Source organism: Neocloeon triangulifer, unplaced genomic scaffold (assembly GCF_031216515.1).
Source record: "Neocloeon triangulifer isolate White Clay Creek 2 clone unplaced genomic scaffold, ASM3121651v1 ptg000003l, whole genome shotgun sequence".
NCBI classification, from domain to species: domain Eukaryota; kingdom Metazoa; phylum Arthropoda; class Insecta; order Ephemeroptera; family Baetidae; genus Neocloeon; species Neocloeon triangulifer.
The window spans coordinates 6,892,219-6,909,763 of NW_026775546.1; the positions used below are offsets into that span (position 1 = coordinate 6,892,219).

General features: G+C 35.6%; 1 protein-coding gene across 7 annotated transcripts in view; it reads left to right on the forward strand.

Annotated features, from left to right (window-relative positions):
- The window catches only part of LOC132192682 (regulating synaptic membrane exocytosis protein 1-like), a 59,618-nt gene extending 42,604 nt beyond the window's left edge, over positions 1-17,014 (forward strand). For 2 of the 7 annotated variants that reach the window (XM_059612755.1, XM_059612756.1), the window contains exons 9-23: positions 862-973; positions 3,057-3,235; positions 3,322-3,393; positions 4,241-4,478; positions 4,952-5,046; positions 5,353-5,411; positions 7,862-8,037; positions 8,290-8,453; positions 8,599-8,799; positions 9,065-9,280; positions 9,331-9,513; positions 12,669-12,774; positions 13,133-13,230; positions 13,276-13,401; positions 13,828-17,014. In XM_059612755.1, the coding sequence (XP_059468738.1) occupies positions 862-973; positions 3,057-3,235; positions 3,322-3,393; positions 4,241-4,478; positions 4,952-5,046; positions 5,353-5,411; positions 7,862-8,037; positions 8,290-8,453; positions 8,599-8,799; positions 9,065-9,280; positions 9,331-9,513; positions 12,669-12,774; positions 13,133-13,230; positions 13,276-13,401; positions 13,828-14,138 (2,336 nt within the window). In that variant the 3' untranslated portion in view covers positions 14,139-17,014. Of the gene's footprint in view, positions 1-861; positions 974-3,056; positions 3,236-3,321; positions 3,394-4,240; positions 4,479-4,951; positions 5,047-5,352; positions 5,412-7,861; positions 8,038-8,289; positions 8,454-8,598; positions 8,800-9,064; positions 9,281-9,330; positions 9,514-10,309; positions 10,774-11,665; positions 11,697-12,668; positions 12,776-13,132; positions 13,231-13,275; positions 13,402-13,827 lie in introns of those variants that run through there. The other 5 variants (XR_009441361.1, XM_059612757.1, XR_009441362.1 and 2 more) reach the window with 5 other exon arrangements.
- Positions 17,015-17,545: the final 531 nt, after the last annotated feature.

Below are 17,545 nucleotides of genomic sequence, written 5' to 3' on the forward strand. Positions count from 1 at the left end.
TGTTACACTTGCCCCCGTAAACGCGTGCTCGCATCCATCCACCTCGAATCCACAAGTATTAATAATCCGCATCTGCGAGGGCGAGTGGATGTATCACCTTCTTCGATTGTGACGTCATTCGTTTGCGGATTCTACGCAACCCGTATCTATATTAGCGGTAGTCGCTTGACGTCAGCCCGGCGTCGCCACTCAAACCCTCCTTTTTCACCCTGGGCGAAAATTATATGGTTGTGTGGGCTCAGATATTTGAGGCTTCCAATTTGCGATTTAATTAAAATTAGCCCAAGTAAACAACCTCTCTCCTGAGTAGAAACGAATCGTTCCTGAAAACAAAATAGAATGAATGAATTTGAGGTCAATGAACATAAATTTACTTTCAGGAAAAGGCATAGTGCCTGTCTCAAAGGAGCTTAATTTTTCTGCGAAAAGCTGCAAGGAAAGTCGGCATGAATAGAATGGAACTTTTGCTGTTTTCCTCTTTATATGGCTTTGGCAGAAAACCTAGAAATTTGTAACTCAATACGCTGTTAATTAGAAAGAATTTCCAAGAATTTTGAATGATATTCAGCTCATTAAACACGTAGCACGTGCGACTAAAGTGGTTTAATTTAATGATTTAATAAGCGGTGCACAAAAGACTGCTTCGTTTGAAGTTTGAATAATCAAAAATCAACACGGTCCCTTTTTAAAGTTTCAAATTTTTGTAAAATATCGATTAAAAAAGTTTATTTCTAAATAGAAAAAATAATTTGAAACTAGATTTTGATAAATTAAATTGCTGTAATTTTAATTACAAAAAAGATATTTTTCTATCGAGTATTTATGAGTTTTCCTCATTCGAATATTTCTATGTTCTTGCAGGTTTTGACAGTTCACCTTCTGACAACCGGCGGTTCCAGCAGGACGAGATGTCCGGCGGCGGGTTGGGCGTGGAGGACGACGGGCGAAGAGGTCGTCGACGCAGCTCCGCAATGTGAGTGATTATAATTTATGCCTCGCAAATGCTCTTTTTGAGGGTGAGATATCGCGGCTGGCACGGCGGATTTTCGGCTGTCAGAACCACCGCAAATGATCAGCGGCGGCACTCATTAAAATCAGCTCAAAAGTGTAGGGGTGGCGGAGCTCCAGCCACGGACTGGCGAACAAATTGGTCTGCAGAGTGGCGGCTCAAGGCTTTTGACCGCCTTTGTAACTAGAGGAGAGGATACGTTTAAATAAATCCCCGACGCAATTTCATTTACCAAAAGAAAATAAAAATGACTTATCATCTTTCCTCTCTTCAGTAAAAGAGTAATTAAGGGAAGCAGCTGTTAAAATCCAGATTTTTTAATTTTTTTTTCAACAAAAATATTGAGCTTTTAGTAAATTCCGAATTAATCTAAAACAATTATGTTTTTATTGTAAAATAATCATCCTTTGTTTTTTTTTTTACATTTTTACAAATGCTTTTTGAATATTTAATGAAAATAATCAATAAATAATTTCTTAAATCTCATTAATTTTTAACAAAACAAGTTGTTGAATTTGATTGTTTTTTACCAAATTAAATTTTCCGAATTATTCATTATTCGAATTTACAAAGCTTTCAACTTTTCCCAGATGGAGAAGAGGATGGATGGGGAGGTAAATTCTGCAATTCCAGTCCGTGGCTCTGCTCGCTGTGGGAGATGCAAATTTTTGGCGGCTCTCCAAAGGAAGGGGGGGCCGGGGTTTTAATAAAGCGCGCGAGCGGTGGCTGCTGCCAGAGCGTTTGAGCGACTCACTCGTAATTGACGAGACAACCCAGATAGAGACGCTAGATATGGAGGTCTGCTCTTCTTCTGGGGGCTGCCGCGGGGTGCAATGATGGGCTCGTGAAGATAACACGAGCAGGCGGAACTATGGAAGGCAACAGGTCCTTTCGCAAATAACTCACTCGCAGGCAAACAGAGGAAACACACGCCTTGCGATGCGAAACAAATGTTGCTTTTTCTTGCTAACCAGGTTATGTTCTTCCGCCCCCTTACACAGCGTTGGACGGCGGCTTACTTTGCCGCTTGATTGGGTCTCCGCCGCTAATGTGATTAGTCCCTTTTCGGTCTTTTGATGGCGTTCGTCTTTTGGCTCAAGCACCTGCGCTTGCCTGCCTGATTAATTAAAGCCGCTTACACTCTTGGAAATCTAGCGCAGGGGATCAAAACAAAGTGCGCAAACTGCTCTTTTGACAAACAAGTTTGCTTAATTATCACCGTTTGCGCCAAAATTGCGGGAGGGATCAAAGCGGCCCAAATCCCAGGCTAAGATTCCACATTTTTAAAACCTTCAGAAACGCTTTAATTACATAAAATAATTAATTACTTTAGAAAATATAATAAAGTTTTTATAGCCATGCTTTCGCCACAATTTCACATTAATTCTAATTTGAAAATTTCATTTATCTAAAATCTAAAGAATTTTTTTAAAATATTAACAAGTTTTAAAATAAATCAAGAGAGTTATATCAATGTTTACATTGCTTTCAAAAATTTAAAAACTAAAAAATATACTAATTTCGAAGCCAAATTGTTATCCGTAATTACCATTTTAGATGCCCGAACTGGTAAATTACTAAAATTTGTTTATTTTAAATTCTGAATTCCATAAATTTTAAAGAATAATCAGAATAATTTTAAAATCGCCATAAATTTTAACAATCTAGAATAGGCCGTTCACCATTATCCATAAAATTAATTTGTAACTCTTTTAAAATTATCAATATATTACAATTATTTTTTTTAGAATTTCATTTTAAACGGCTATAAATATGACATATTTGATACAAACCTAAATGTGCAACCGACCATTCTGTAAAAAAGTAAAATGCTTTCAAATTTTCCCAGTTCAGAGGGGCAGAATCAAATTTTCAAAGATGCGGGCTAAAGATTAATCCTTGGTGTTAGATCTGGACCGTTTTTCATTCTTCTGGTGCACGCTTCATTTCCCTTATGGCCTGCGCAATGCAGGCGACCGTGGCACATTCATCAGAGCGAAATGAGAAAGGAATTTTTAATAACAAGCCTTTTTCTTTTTTGTTTCAGCGAGGGAATGCGGGCGCTGCCTGCGACGCCGGCAGCCGGCGAGCGACGCGTGAGCGCCGTCCCGTCCCGCATCATGGGCGGCCCCGAAGTGGACAGTGCAGGCGAGCCGATTCGGCGACAGGCGTCGGTCACCGCTGGCGAGGACATCAAAATCGTCATCCACGACGTCGATTCGGAAGGTTCGTTTAATTGGCTGAAAATTGCGCCAAGAACAAAAAATTCAATCGCTCATTTTTAATTTAAATGCTAATTTTTGTGCTCGCAGCGGCCATGTCGCGACCAGGGACCAAAAGGAGGGTGATGCTCCGTCGAGATCCTTCTGACAAGGCGCACCGAAGTAAGTGCCACTTTCTATTTGCATACCTCTTGGGAGGCCAGCACGCATTATTTTGCAAATCCGGCAGCATGAAAGTCCCGGAACAAAACTCGCTACTTTCTCCAAGCCAGGTGCCTTTTAGCGCCACTTTTCTTACAGCTTTTTTATGCACTCCCAAGATCATCATAAAAAGTTGACAAATTAATTCTAATGAGCTAAATTGAAAGTGAAATACAAAACTTTGCCTTCAGAGAAAATGTTAATTTTAGTGTAATAAGCAAAATGTTATCTAAAAAAATTAATCTTTTTATCAAATTTGATTTTACAGAAGTTGTAATGAACAGCTTCTTATTTTTCATGCAAAAAGGTTTATTTATTCATTCTACTCAAAGGCATGACAAAATTGTAAAAAAAAAATAATATTTGTGTTCATGTGTCACTTTTCAGCAGGAACTTATTCAATAAAATTGAGCCTGAATATTTTTTTTAACTTTACCAGTCAATCTGATTTATTTATTTCTTATTTAATTTTAATCAGTTTCCGTTTTGTTCAGTCTGTTATCGACCGATTTTTTTTTTACTCAAAAATTTTGATACATAATATAATAAGAAAATCAGTTGAATTATATCATCCCATTTCTTTGCAATTTGTATTCTTTTGTTATAAAGAAAATTATATTCTGCTTCAATAACAACGTCCTTTGCTTGCTTTTATCTCCAGCGCCTTCTTTCAATTTTCAATATCAGGCGATAAAGAGTTTCTCTGAATTATATTATAGAACAGATCCTTTTGAAAACTCTCAAAGAGAGATATTATATTTTCCGTCACTCTCAGGCTGTTATTTTCTTATCTTGGTATTTCTTTTAGCACGAGGCTTCGGATTTAGGGTTGTTGGAGGCAAGAGCGGCTCCGACGGCCGACTTTTCGCCTACATCGTCTGGACAGTGCCTCAGGGCCCTGCGGATCAGGCTGGCCTGGTTCAGGGTGATAGGGTGCTGGAATGGAACGGCGTCTCGCTCATCGATAAGAGCTTCGAAGAGGTGTGCGCCGTGATGGACAGAACGGGAGACGCCGCGGACATCGTCATTGAACACTTTCCGGACATGTGAGTATTAAATTATTTTTACTCTCAGATAATCTGAAAAATTTAATTCAAAAGAGCTTAAATCTAAATTCAGTAATTTTATATCTTAAAATTTGATACATCCAGGAATTCAATTTTTTAGAATTCTTTTCATGCTGATTATCAAAAATTCATTGTTTTTATTTTTACCTTCTTTACTGACTCCGTATTTATTCAATCTTCAGAAATAATCTTGCTGCAAAAGTAGACATTGAGAAATTAACTTTTTCAACTAGTATTTTAAATATTTTTGCAAATAATTATAATGTATTTTCAGACTCTAAATCGAGTTAAAAAGTAATGCGCAGTTTCCTTTGCATCTTTCTCCAATGTTTTCCTTTCTCAGAATCACCAATATAAGCATCCATTCCTTATTCCTCTGAATCCCGAAATTCTTTTCGACCAAGTGATGTGTATAGAAAATAACTTGAGAACTGTTGCAATTCTGTGTGTAGGCGGATGACAGACCTGCTGGATGACATCAGTATGGCAGCAGCTGCCGCGGCCGGTCCCCGGAAAAGCGCCTCTGACGTCATGGGGCTGCAATTAGGTACGTTGTACTGACTCGCCAGGGACGTGAAAAAATTAAATACAAATTTTACTCGTGACCTCCGAAATAAATTTTTAGAGCCTCACCTCTGAACTTATATTTAAATGGATTTTCTTTCAAATATATATAAAAAATGTTTTGGGCCGTTTTTTTAATAGAGTCAAAAATAGAACAGCTCATTTGCAAGCTATCATCACTTTTGAAAGCAGCTTTGCAGCTCTAAATAAATTTTTGCTTTCAAAACGAGCGCAAATTAAAAAGCACAGCCAATTCCTTTTTGCTATAACCGCCCGCGTCTGCTTTCAGATAACGAGCAGGATAAAGGGCCCACTTCACCTACCAGGAGGAAACTGCCAAAAACACCGGTACTATAAAAAGCTCTTCTCTTTCTCTCATTTTTAATTTGCAAACCACGTGCATTTGGTCCAGAGGAAAAAGTGAAAACTCATATAATCTGGATTAAACGGATGATTTTTCCCTAAATCTTGTTTACGTATAGCGATAACTTTTTTTAATTTTAAACACGCGGGGAAGTGTGTGCAGCGAAAATTTTAAACTGTTGATAAAAGAAAGTCTTCCTTGGATATTAAAAAACCAAAGTGAAAAGTTGAGATTTTATATTAAATGCGATGAAATGAAGGAAAAATTGCATTATAATTATATCTCTTAATAATTTATTGTTCATTTCAACTTGGAAAAATGCCCCCTGTTATTATTTAGTTCGTTTGACTAAAAATTATAACTTATACTGATTGTAACACCATTATTTTCTGAATGGTTGTGTATTACTCTTCTTAATTTACATAAACCATGTTAATTATGCTTTTTTTCACGTCATAAAAGAGTAAGGAGTCCTAATTTGGTGAAGTATATTTTTTCCTGAGAAAAGTGAATTCTTTATGATTTTTACATCAATATTGTAATTCTGTTTCAATACATCTTAGAAGATTATTATCAGTTTTAAAAATTTTATGTTCAACCGTTTATAATAGTACATTTGATTTCTATTGGATTCCTAATGTAAAATAATCCCATTATTGTTAATCAGAAAAATTGTTGGTTTCGGAGATATGCAACCTGCGTGGCCAGTGTGTCGTGCGGGTTGCATCTCCTCAAATAGTGTAGCCAAATTATGAGTGTTACGAGCGAAATTTACTATAAAATCATGTCATGTGTAAACTTGGCTTTAAAGCAGCAGCAACCAAAATCCGTAGCAATTTGGTGTATTGGTGTGTTCCCGAATGTAGCGCTTCTCCGGAATTCGTTCCGCCTTTCCAGGCACCAGATGTGCCCCGTCGACGTTAATTGCTACCCGTCGCCGAGTTCACTTTATCAAGAACTCTCTCAAGACTCACTCGAATCCTTTAATTGTCGTGAATTTCGCACCTGGGCTTACGCAGGCACTCATATCTCGACTGACTTATGATCTCTCTTTCTGAGAAAAGCAAGCAAATCGTAACATAAATCAATGCAGAGAACATTTTGTTCAAACGTTGAGAGCTTCTGCAGCGATTTATGGACTGAAAAAGAATATATAATTAAAATAAAATTATTAGCGTATCGAATCAAAGGACGACTTCACCATAAATACCGATATTTGAATTATTGAAATTAATTTTTTTTTTCTCAAGTTGTGAAAATTAACCGTTTAATTAAACTTCAGCTTTTTAAACGTTAATTTTGAGGTTTGTTGAAAGGGTCCTTTAAGTTTGCAAACAATCTGTGCAGTAAATATTTGTAAACCAGAGGTAGTTAAGTCAGATAAATGTGTGTTTGGTGTTAGTTGTTCAACAGAAACAGATGCCAAAGCTTAGGGTGTAGAGAGTGCCACGCATAAATAACGTTCTTGTCTGTGATAAATGTGTATCAAAACTGTCACCGTTAATCAAAACGCTGTCTGAACTGCGCTGTATGTCACACACTGCTCGCATTCCTATTTAAATAACCAATGAGAGGATTAATTTATCAAAATTGGGCTTAAAATGATGTACGAATTTCACACAAAAAAAGTCAGATTTTTGTGACTTTGTGTATTTTTCTATTTGCTTTATATTTAATTCCCAAATATTGTTAGCTTTACACAAGTCCTCGCAGTCTATTTTTGCCTCTCAAGTCTGTCATTTTATCTTGCCCTGGTATTATTTTCCGTCCTTCCAACAAGTGGTGTTTGTTCAAACTTTTGAAAGCGGCTTATTTTCTACGCCAGGTTTTTGTTATTCAAACTCATACTCGTACATACTCGGCCCTCTTTGTTTATTTTCCCTCTGCTGCCCACTCAGAGTTGGATGAAAGAAGGAAAGAGAGCTATTATTTCTTGTTCACCTGCTGTGAAAAAAATTAGACAAAAATAATATCTGCAGATTGTGTTTTCCCCAGCGGACGAAAAAGCATGTCACTCCGAGAGAAAAAGAAAATAAAGTGACAGCGCTAATTTTAGAACAAAGCTCGTCTCATTAAGAATTTTCCCAGAAATCAGTCGAGAGAGAGCCATCAACTTTTAAAACTCTGTCCCGATCGGCGGGCGCCGCAATTCATACTTAGCCGCTGTACAATAACGATTTTCTGCTCAGATATTTTCCCGATCGTCCACTATGTAATTCAAACAGAACTGAGCATCCAACCAACATCCATGCCATCTTGAGTGCGCCGCTCACAACTCATTTTTATGTAGGTCACGTTGCATGTGCCCCGATCTCCTCTTACTGGGGCGCACACCACCTGTGGTCCTGAATTGCTAAACGGACCGATATTGCCAATTTTTTTTTTAATGTGTCTCCATTTCCGCAACAGCCTCTGACGGCTCATCAAATTTCAGGAGCAGCTCGCGCGCGAGAAGACCGTGAGTGGTCGGGTTCAGATCCACGTCTGGTATGTGGAGGAAAAGAGGGAGCTGGTGGTGTCCGTGCTGGCTGCGGACGATCTGGCGCCAAGAGATGACACTGGCTACGGCAGCCAACCTGAGGCCTACGTCAGACTTCAAGTCACAAATTTGTAATAGAATTTCTTAATTTATTCAAATTTATTTTCAAGTTTGATATATTCGAATGAAATAGAAAATAATTAAAGATAGGAAAAATAGGTCAAATTTTAAAAGTACGAAAAATTAGGATTCATTCGAAAATTTGAATAAGTTTTTGGGATAAATTAAAAAGTTATATGGATTAAAATTTTAAATAAATGGATTCAATTAAGTAACTTTGAACATTTAAAGCCTGTATCTGATCTACGTTTTAACCTTAACAGGAAGGAGCCCAAGACACTCAAGACTGATGTGGCAGAGCCAACTCATAACCCCATCTGGAACGCGACGTTCGAGATCCCTAACGTTCCAGCGGAGAGCCTCATGAAAATGAACATTGACATTTCCATGTGGGACTACTGCCCTGACAGAGATAGCCAATTTCTAGGTATGCCCAAAAATTAGATGAAACAAATAAATTATTATTATATAATATTTTAACTTTGGTGTAATTAAATTAGTTTTAAATAACATTTAAACTCTTATTGTCTTTTTTTTAGTGAAAAAGTTTATGTCTAATTTCACAAATTTAGGAGAGTGCACGGTGGAGCTGCAAAAAGCGTTTCTCGAGGACAGACCCAATTGGTACCGCCTCGAGGACCAGCGCCAGCTGCGATTCAAGTCGCCTCATGTGTCCCCGAGGGGCTCGCTGGCCAACCCTGGCACTGCGGCCAGGGAAATTGCTCAAAGGCTGCTGAGGAGGGGCGACTTTACACAACAACGCTCTTACTCAGGTACAAAAAAAAATGAGTCCATGGGATATTTTGCTCCCGAATAGTTCCTTTCCTTCCTGCATCAGGGACAAATAAGCCCTAATTATTCCCGGGAATACCCACTGTTCAAAGAAATTCCCCAGAGCTGTCCAGAAAGTACATTTATTATTATTATTTTACAAAAGTGTTGGCAAATTTGTGAAAAACGTTGTTCGGTTAATTTATTTACAGCAAAATTCATAACATGATTTTTTCTATTTTTTATTTTTACATTTTACCTTTTTAGATGACAAAGACGATGAGACTGCCGGAAACGTTTCGCACTCGTCGAGCGTGGAATCAGGACTCCTGCACCCTGACCATGCCTACGTTGGAGGGTCACGCCGTGGATCATCCCAGTCGGAAACCCTGGAGGTGGACACTTATCAGCTTGGCAGAGACTTTTCCAGGTCTTTGCCTGGCTCGAGAAGAAGCTCCTTCCAAAACTCAGAGACTCAAAAAGGTAGTGAATTTAAAAATTAATTATAGATTCAGCATCAACAAAATTTGCAGAGGAACTGGGTGTGGGTTACAGCAGGGAGCGGCGACGCAGTTCCAGTTCTCGGGGTGGCGCCGTCATGGGCCACTACGAGCAGAGGGAGGAACTGATGATTGGTACCAAGGCAGGCGTGGAGTCTTCAGGTGCAGGTTTATCCAGAACCCTGAGCTTAAGCCAAGACAAAAAGCCAGCGCGAAGTAAGTACCATTCCTCTATGATCGAGTTTGTGCTGCAGGTGATGCGAAATGTTTTGGTATTAATTAATGAGTGGCTGGAATGCGTTCTTTGTCCCAACAATGGACAGCGATTTTATCTTTTCTGCATTTTGCGAGAGCACTCAGAAATATTGGAACTTTAATATGATTCTCTGCACTCTACCTTTTTAAACGATAACACCCCTGGACTGGATTATAAATGAGTGTCTACACACACTCTTTTTTTTTTATAAAATCTTACTATTAGAATTATCTTCCTACATTTTTATCAAATCGGCGCATGGAAATTATCAAAAATTTCAATAACCAAGTTTTACAATAAATATTTCCACTATTTTTTCATTATGAGTTATATAAAAATATAATTTCTTTTTTTATTAATGTGCATTTTTGAGGAATACTGATGGACTTACACTATTTGGATGAGAAACACAAAATCATTTGTACATAATATAACTGAAACATGCTACTCTTTATCTCTCACTGTCCGACGTGACATGTAAATAATGTTCCAATGATACACTCGCATTACATGTGACGTGGAAAGTGCACATATCCTTTTTCACCGTCAGTGAGACTTAATACACTTCCCTCACATCCATGTGTTTGATGTACACACAATGAAAAATAAATATAAGCTTCGCAAAAACATTCTAAAAATAGCAGCACCTCTCAGAGCCAAGCATAGCCTCCCGCCTTGAATATAAAAAAAACCATACACACCTGACACATGTTATGTTTGTGCATCGCCCTTTTGTTCTTTCTCAATGCAATCTAGGTGGGAGTTTGGACCAGGCATTGAACCAGATGCGGTCTCAGAGTCTCACAAGACCCCCTCTCCTTCGCACGACCCGATCGACTAGCAGAGATTTGCACAAGTCTTAATAGAGTAAGTTTGACTCTCGTAATTAGAGTTGGATTTCAAAGACCTTTTTAGAGAAACATAATTAGTCTGTTACGCCACTTTAAAATACTTTCTGGATTCAGCCGAAAAGTAAAGGAAATTCTAACAATCTCGTCATCTCGCTAAGTGGAAGGAAAGCTTTTCATTTAAATCTCTCATGAAACACTTAAATTAAGTTTAATTAAAACAAGATTTTTCACTAAAAATGTTTTAGCATCTAAAAGTTGGTGCGTAGAATGAGAGAATTTTATAGCGCCATTAAATTTCACTACAGAAAATGTTTACGTAATATATTAATAAATTATAAAAAAGTAAAAAGTCAATACATTGCGTCTTCATCTATCATTTATTACTATTTTTTTACGTTGATAGACCGCGATAGGTAATATATAAATTTAAAAAATGAAATTATTTTAAATTTTTTAATTTGGCGTTGAATACATGAAAATATTTACAGGTATGATTTTCATTGATTAAATATTGGAAAGAAATCACTCGCTAAAAATTAAAATGCTAAATTAATAATATCAACTTCCCTTCCACTTGAAGAGTTGGTTGACTTCTACCAACCATACTTGAGCCTCCTAATTTATTTTTTAGAATTTTGGTAACGTTTTAATAATGATTGAAATCTCAGGTGCAATTATCTCTGCGTTAGTTTTTCATTCTGCAAAAGAAAAATTGAAAAAAAAACCATCATAAAAATTGCAAGCGTTTTTCTCTCTGGTCTCAAAGAATGCCGCGCTCTCCCTCTTGCCTCTTGACTGTCGCTACACTTTGCATGACGTGCTGGAAAATGTCAATGGACAAAAACCTCAGTCACGAGTACCCCTTGTCGTCTCATACATTTTTTATAACACACATGCGAAAAACGCAATAAATGTTTAACATTCCGTGTGAATAAAAGAGGAATTGCAGACTGAAATATTCATGTTGCTTTTGTTCAATGTGAGAACATGAATATATTTGTATTTGTGTGTTTTTACACTGAAAAAAATTATACATTTATATAAAAAAGCGGACCGAAACGAGTTAGAATTTTGCATGAAAAATTCTGGCTCGGCTAAGTCCGGCTCTCTGTTAAAAAATTCAAAGGGAAAAACACGAAGTGAGTTGGAAAATTCGTTCTTTAACATTCTGTTTTCTCTTTCCCCTCTTTTTAATTCTTTCACTCTCCTGCAAATCGCGTGGTGATGCACACAATCCAAACAAAAACCACTACATACAAAGCTGGCCATCTGTAGTTATTTAATTTACCAAGGTAAGTCCCATCAGAGACTCAGTGTTTGTGCTTGTCCATCATGTGTCCGGATCTGTGTTTGTCTCTCGTTTAGAAAAAGTAGGCGAGCCTCGAATAAAACATACATTTTTCCCTTGAGCTACTTCTCTGTATACAATTGCAGTGCCAGGGTAGTGCCCTACTTTTAGATTCGTGTAAAAATTTTCTCATAAAATCTAGAGTAGAAATCTTTCATTGCGTATAGTCAGCAACTTTTGGCATGTAGAGCACTCGATTAATCAAAATTGATCCTGTTTTTCAGCTATGCTTAAAATTTTTGATCTAGAAAAAAAAACATTTTTTAACATATTTTTAATATTGTGTACTTCAATTGTGGCAGGTGTGGATTTCATCAGTGTGTTTAGAGCTCTGTGTGTTTTCATCAATCATCCCTACCTTCATTAAACTGTTTTTTCTTAGCAGAGAATCATCTGAACTAATTTAAAAGCTAGGAAAATTATAAATATCTGTTTACCATTTTGCTGAGATTAAAACTACGTTTGCAGGAATTACATATATATAATTCAGCTCTAATTGTGTTCTAGAAAATGTTTACTGTAGTTTCTGTTAATAAGTATGTAACTAAAAAATTGAAATTCGCTCTAATAACATTTAAAAAATTCTTAATTAACAAAAATCTAATAAATGTTATTTCATTAGAGTTATCAAATTTAAACCAACCAACAAGTTAAATTTATAGCAAGAAGAAAATTTCGCTTTGAATTATTTTACATTTGGGCGATTGAATCTACAATTTCCTACTTCATCACAAAAGCCTAAAAAACACAATCTAAACCCTCTATGATTCTTAATCGATAATACACAATAATCGATGTTTAATAAAAATTCACAAAATCAGATGAATTCGCTCGTAAAATATCATTTTTTGTGTCGTAATCAGCCCCTTTTGCTTAAAATCGAAGCGTCCACAGGAAAGCATTTTTTAATTTTCAGGACCTTCTCGCTACGCCCATGACATTCTAACAGGGGCAGCTGCAGTTTTAAGTCGGCTCGATCACCCGGAGCGGAGGAAGAGCTATCGCAGAAAATCGTCCGTTGGGTACAAAATTAATTATTTATGTAATATTAAATATTTAAATATGGTGTTTGAAATTTGAGTTTAAAAGTGACTGATTCCTTACTTAGTTTTTTTTAGTTTTGTCAAATAAAGCATGTAGATCAGGCTATATTCAGTAATGACTAATGGGCTAAAAAGCCATCAAAGAAAAGCCGATTATAAAATCAAACACCATAAAATATTTTTTTTATTTAAAATCAGAAGAAGCCACTTGCAATGGGATATATAATTAATTATAATCTAGACTAAGTGATTAGTTCAGCTACTTAAGCTACTATTGAACTATAAATCAACCCTTGGATCGTCAAATTCTTCTAAAAATATTTATTTTAATTTCAAGGGGGCCTAAGAATTTCGAGGGCAACGCTGAAGGCGACACACTCATTCTCGGGCCGGGGCAGATCAGACCAAGGGGCTTTATGATCGCTCAGTTGGCTGGTAAGAAACTGCTAAAAAGGAATCAACCATAGAATTAAAAAGAAGGAAATTTGCCTGCAGGTGGATACGGCGAGATAAAAATTGCTCTGCTAATGACCAAGGGGCAGCTTGAGCTGGAAATCGTCTGTGCCAAAGGCCTGAACGCAATAAGCAGAGGAGATTCAGCCCCAGGTAAGAAGTTAATATTGTAGAAATAATGACGAATTAGAAATGATGTTTCAAGGTGTTGTAAGAGTAGGCAACTCGCTAAGCACGGGCATAGAGCAGGTTGCCTACTTTAAAATTTAGTTTCAAATGAATGTTTATTGGGTTCAAATGAGGGCAACTTCAAATGAGCAAAATTTAATATGCCCTCTCGTTAAATATTTTAAATTTAAAAAGAGATGAGAGAACATCATATTTTTTAAGAATAATTTTTTTATTTTTAGATTCTTTAATAAAATTAAAAAAAAATATAATCAAATTATAAATTACTCCAGATCAATTTATTATGATTGTTAACTTATATTAATTGTTTTTATCTTCTGCCTTTTCAAATTGATTTTTAATAACATCAAATAAAAATATGTCATTGAAAATTTTCTTTTTAATTTTTAGATACATATGTGAAGTCCTATCTAAAGGACGGCGACCGGTGGCTTCAAAAGCGCAAGACGAGGGTCTGCCGCTCCAGCTACGACCCCGTTTACAACCAGAAACTTCGCTACAACGCGTGTGACGTCCTGGGCCGAGTGCTGATCATTATGCTCTGGGAGCGCCAGAAGGGCTTCGAGAGCAACCAGGGCCTCGGCGGCGCCGAGATCGCCCTCGACAAACTGCAGCTGACCAACGCGACCAACGCTTGGTACCCCATTTTCCCGATGAACTCGCTCAACGGTCTCGACGAGCCGCTCATCGACTCGCCGTGAACGCTGGGCGCGCTCTAAAAAAATATCAATCTTCTCTTGAGCAGCAAAATAATCAAACGTGTTTTCCATGATTGTTGAAAAAAATAATTTTTTCTGGGTAGAAAGCAGTCGAAAGTGGAAGAATGTTGTTGTCGTAGCGAAGCAGCCTGAATGAGCTGTGCTCTGTTTTTGCTTCACTGGTGGCTATTGAATTTAAGAAATTCGGTCCGAAATATTTTGTTCACAGGCTGTTGATTCAGCTTTTCATGTAAGTATTTTCGAAATGAGATGAACCTGTCGACTCCGAGTGTATAGAAACAAAATATTGTGATAGAATTTTGTGACAAATTTCCCAAATGTTATTTTCACCTTCCTCTTGAAAAGCTTTTCTAAAATGTTTATATATTTGTGTGGGCCTTTTTCAACGTTTTCTCATGGCGTGTATTTTAACTCAAACAAAGTTCAAGAAGTAGTGTTGTTGTTAGATTTCAATGATCTCTTTAAAAGTGGAAAAGTGTGTTGAAGTAACTAGCGGAATAGTAGCATTCGGTGTGGTAGAAATGAGCTCGGTGTTGAATCCTCTCCCTCAAATCACCCCTGTTCCATTTTATGTATAATACAAAGGGGTGCACTTACGGTTGATGCTCAGGGAGTTGTAACAAAGCGATGAAATTCCGGTCTAAAAGTTCTCTGATCTTCCTTCCAATTTGATATTGTTTGCATTTTTTACATTTAAAACGGCTGTTTGTGTTCACGCAATTTTGGAAGCTTTGATAAAATACAGCCATGTTTGATTGTTTTCTACTAAACTGCCACACAATTACTCATCTATAATAATTTCACTTAGCATTATCTCAATCATTGCAAATGCTTTTGGTGTCAAAAATTTAATTATATGAATGACAATCTCTTCGAATCCTTTCATGCTAAATCAAAACAATAATAAAACGATGACTTATATCAAGGAAAAATCGCACCGTTAATAATTGCTCACTTTCTTTTTGGTCATTCCGTGTTCTTTGGATTTTTTTAAACAATTAGTATCAAAATCAATTTATTTTAATATTGGAGTTTTGTTCCTGAAAATTGTAAAAACTCGAAGAAAAATGTAGCTTAATTCTTAGTGAGCTTTCCTTTTATCCATATAATTATATGGAAACAAAATAATTTTTCTTTCAGTTCCTTCATATAAGGGATATGAAATTAGAAAAATTTTTTTTTTTAAATATTTCCTTAATTAAAAATTGGTTTAACCAACAAAGAAATTTTCACTTCAGTGGACGCTCTCAATCTCATAAAGAAAATTCCAGACAGTAGGCATCAGCAGGCCACTGTTTAGATAAAAAATTCATCAAGCCACTCTAGCATGTAAAATTACAAAAGTTCTTCCTAACAAAATATCATTTACCTGAGCTAAAATTCTGAAATCAATGATTTTTTAATTAATATTCATTTGTTCTAATTTTTACTGCATTTCGAAATTTTATTCACATTGCAATTCATATCTAGGTAGGGACGATTTAAAAAAAAAGTGACTTAACTTACTTTAAATAACCAAGGGTGCTTTTCTTTTTACCTGGGAGATATATTTCCAATTTGATCGAATTTTTACCGCAAATACTTTGGAAAGAGAGGGGGTTTTTATTCAGGTCAGTGGAATTATTCGCTTAAAATTTTAATGATATTGACAAAATTTTGAATTACTAAATTGCGAAATTATTTGATCTACAGGAAATCATATCTAGAGGCTAACCAGAAAAATAGGAAATACTCTTGGTCGTTTAAATTAAACTGCTGGTGTTGTGATTATTTTTTCTTTTATATCAATTTATAATTGTTTAGAAACAAAGCAAAAATTTTTATCGCTTTACGTTTTTGATGATGTTACAAAATAATGCTTCACGTGATGAATAAAAATTATCTCTCTCGATATGTGATATTCAACTCTTTAAAAACGACAAACGTGGAATTTCCAACACTCAAAATGATTGCTACTTCTGCTGTTGTCTCATTGGTGTATGTCAAACACGCGTTTCCGTATCATTTTCCGCTCTTCTACGTGCGCAGATAAAAAATAAAAAAATAATGCACATTCTCGTGTGACTCGGCATGATGGTGATAAGCATACAAATCTCTGTTATCTCTCTTGTAAATGAAAAAAAAACACGATTCAATGAGTAGATCTATGGGTTGTATGTTGTGGAATATTCATATCCTTGCGTCTACAAAAAGCCAAACTGAAAAAACGTACATTTCTCTTCATATACATACATGTAAAATACGGTTCTTTAAAGACAAAAATGTTAAGAGACGAAGAATTAAATATTTTTTATCTCTATCTGATACATCTCATGTTCTGCAAAGACGTTGTACTCATCCTTTTTAACGGCCTATATTTGCGAAAAGAGTGCACAAAAATCTATTATTGTATATCAAATTATTGTGGGGAAAAAGTAGATCTCAAGTCGGTGTTATGAATATTGCTGTTGAAAAGAAATTATATATAAATCTACGAAAAAGTTGTTGTTTTTGCCGTTTTGTCTCTCTGAATACTAAAAAAAGGAGTACTACTAAAAAGGAAGTCGCTGACGCGCGTGTATGCAAAATTAATAGGCACAAGAATCGATTGGAAATAATTAAACGAGGAAGTATCTCTAATGAATGTTATCTCTGTAGAAAATAGGCTTTAAAAACAATTTATTGTAATTGGAAAATATAAATGAGAAACAAACACACTAAAAACGATTCCATTAAGAAATAGTTTCAATTTCACTTATACAAGGAAATCTAGTGTTAAGGTTATACATAGTACATGGTATGGAAAAATAATAGCCAGAAAACATATTGTTGTGAGAGAGTGAATTGAATTCTAAAATGTGAATCAAAATAAATCAAAATTTGGCTGATTAAAAACAATTGTTTCATTACCAAAATAATCATATTATTTGAAAACATAAACCTGGTTTTTGTTTTAAATATTCTGTTAAAATGTTTAATTGCCATATAATTATGAATTGATAAATTCAGGCGATAGATTCATGTATTGCCTTTACTTTGTTTATAAATTCTGATTATTTCACATTAATTGCACATCATAGCACATCATTAATTTAAAGCGCTAGATGAAGAAATAGAAATAATATAAATTCTGAGAAAAATATTAATTTGATTATATAGTTTATTTGAAAATACCTCATTCTTTAAAATTTGTATAATAGAAATTGTAATTTAATTATTATTAAAATTTAAATTAATACAAAAATTTAATAATTTAAATTAATATTTTTAACAATTTATCAATTTTAACATTTATTAATTTGATTATATAGTCATAATAGCTAATAAAAGCCTTGGGTTATAATTCATAATGTACTGTTTTTACCACATTAGTGGATATGGGCATATGGCTACTGTATATTAACAAACGC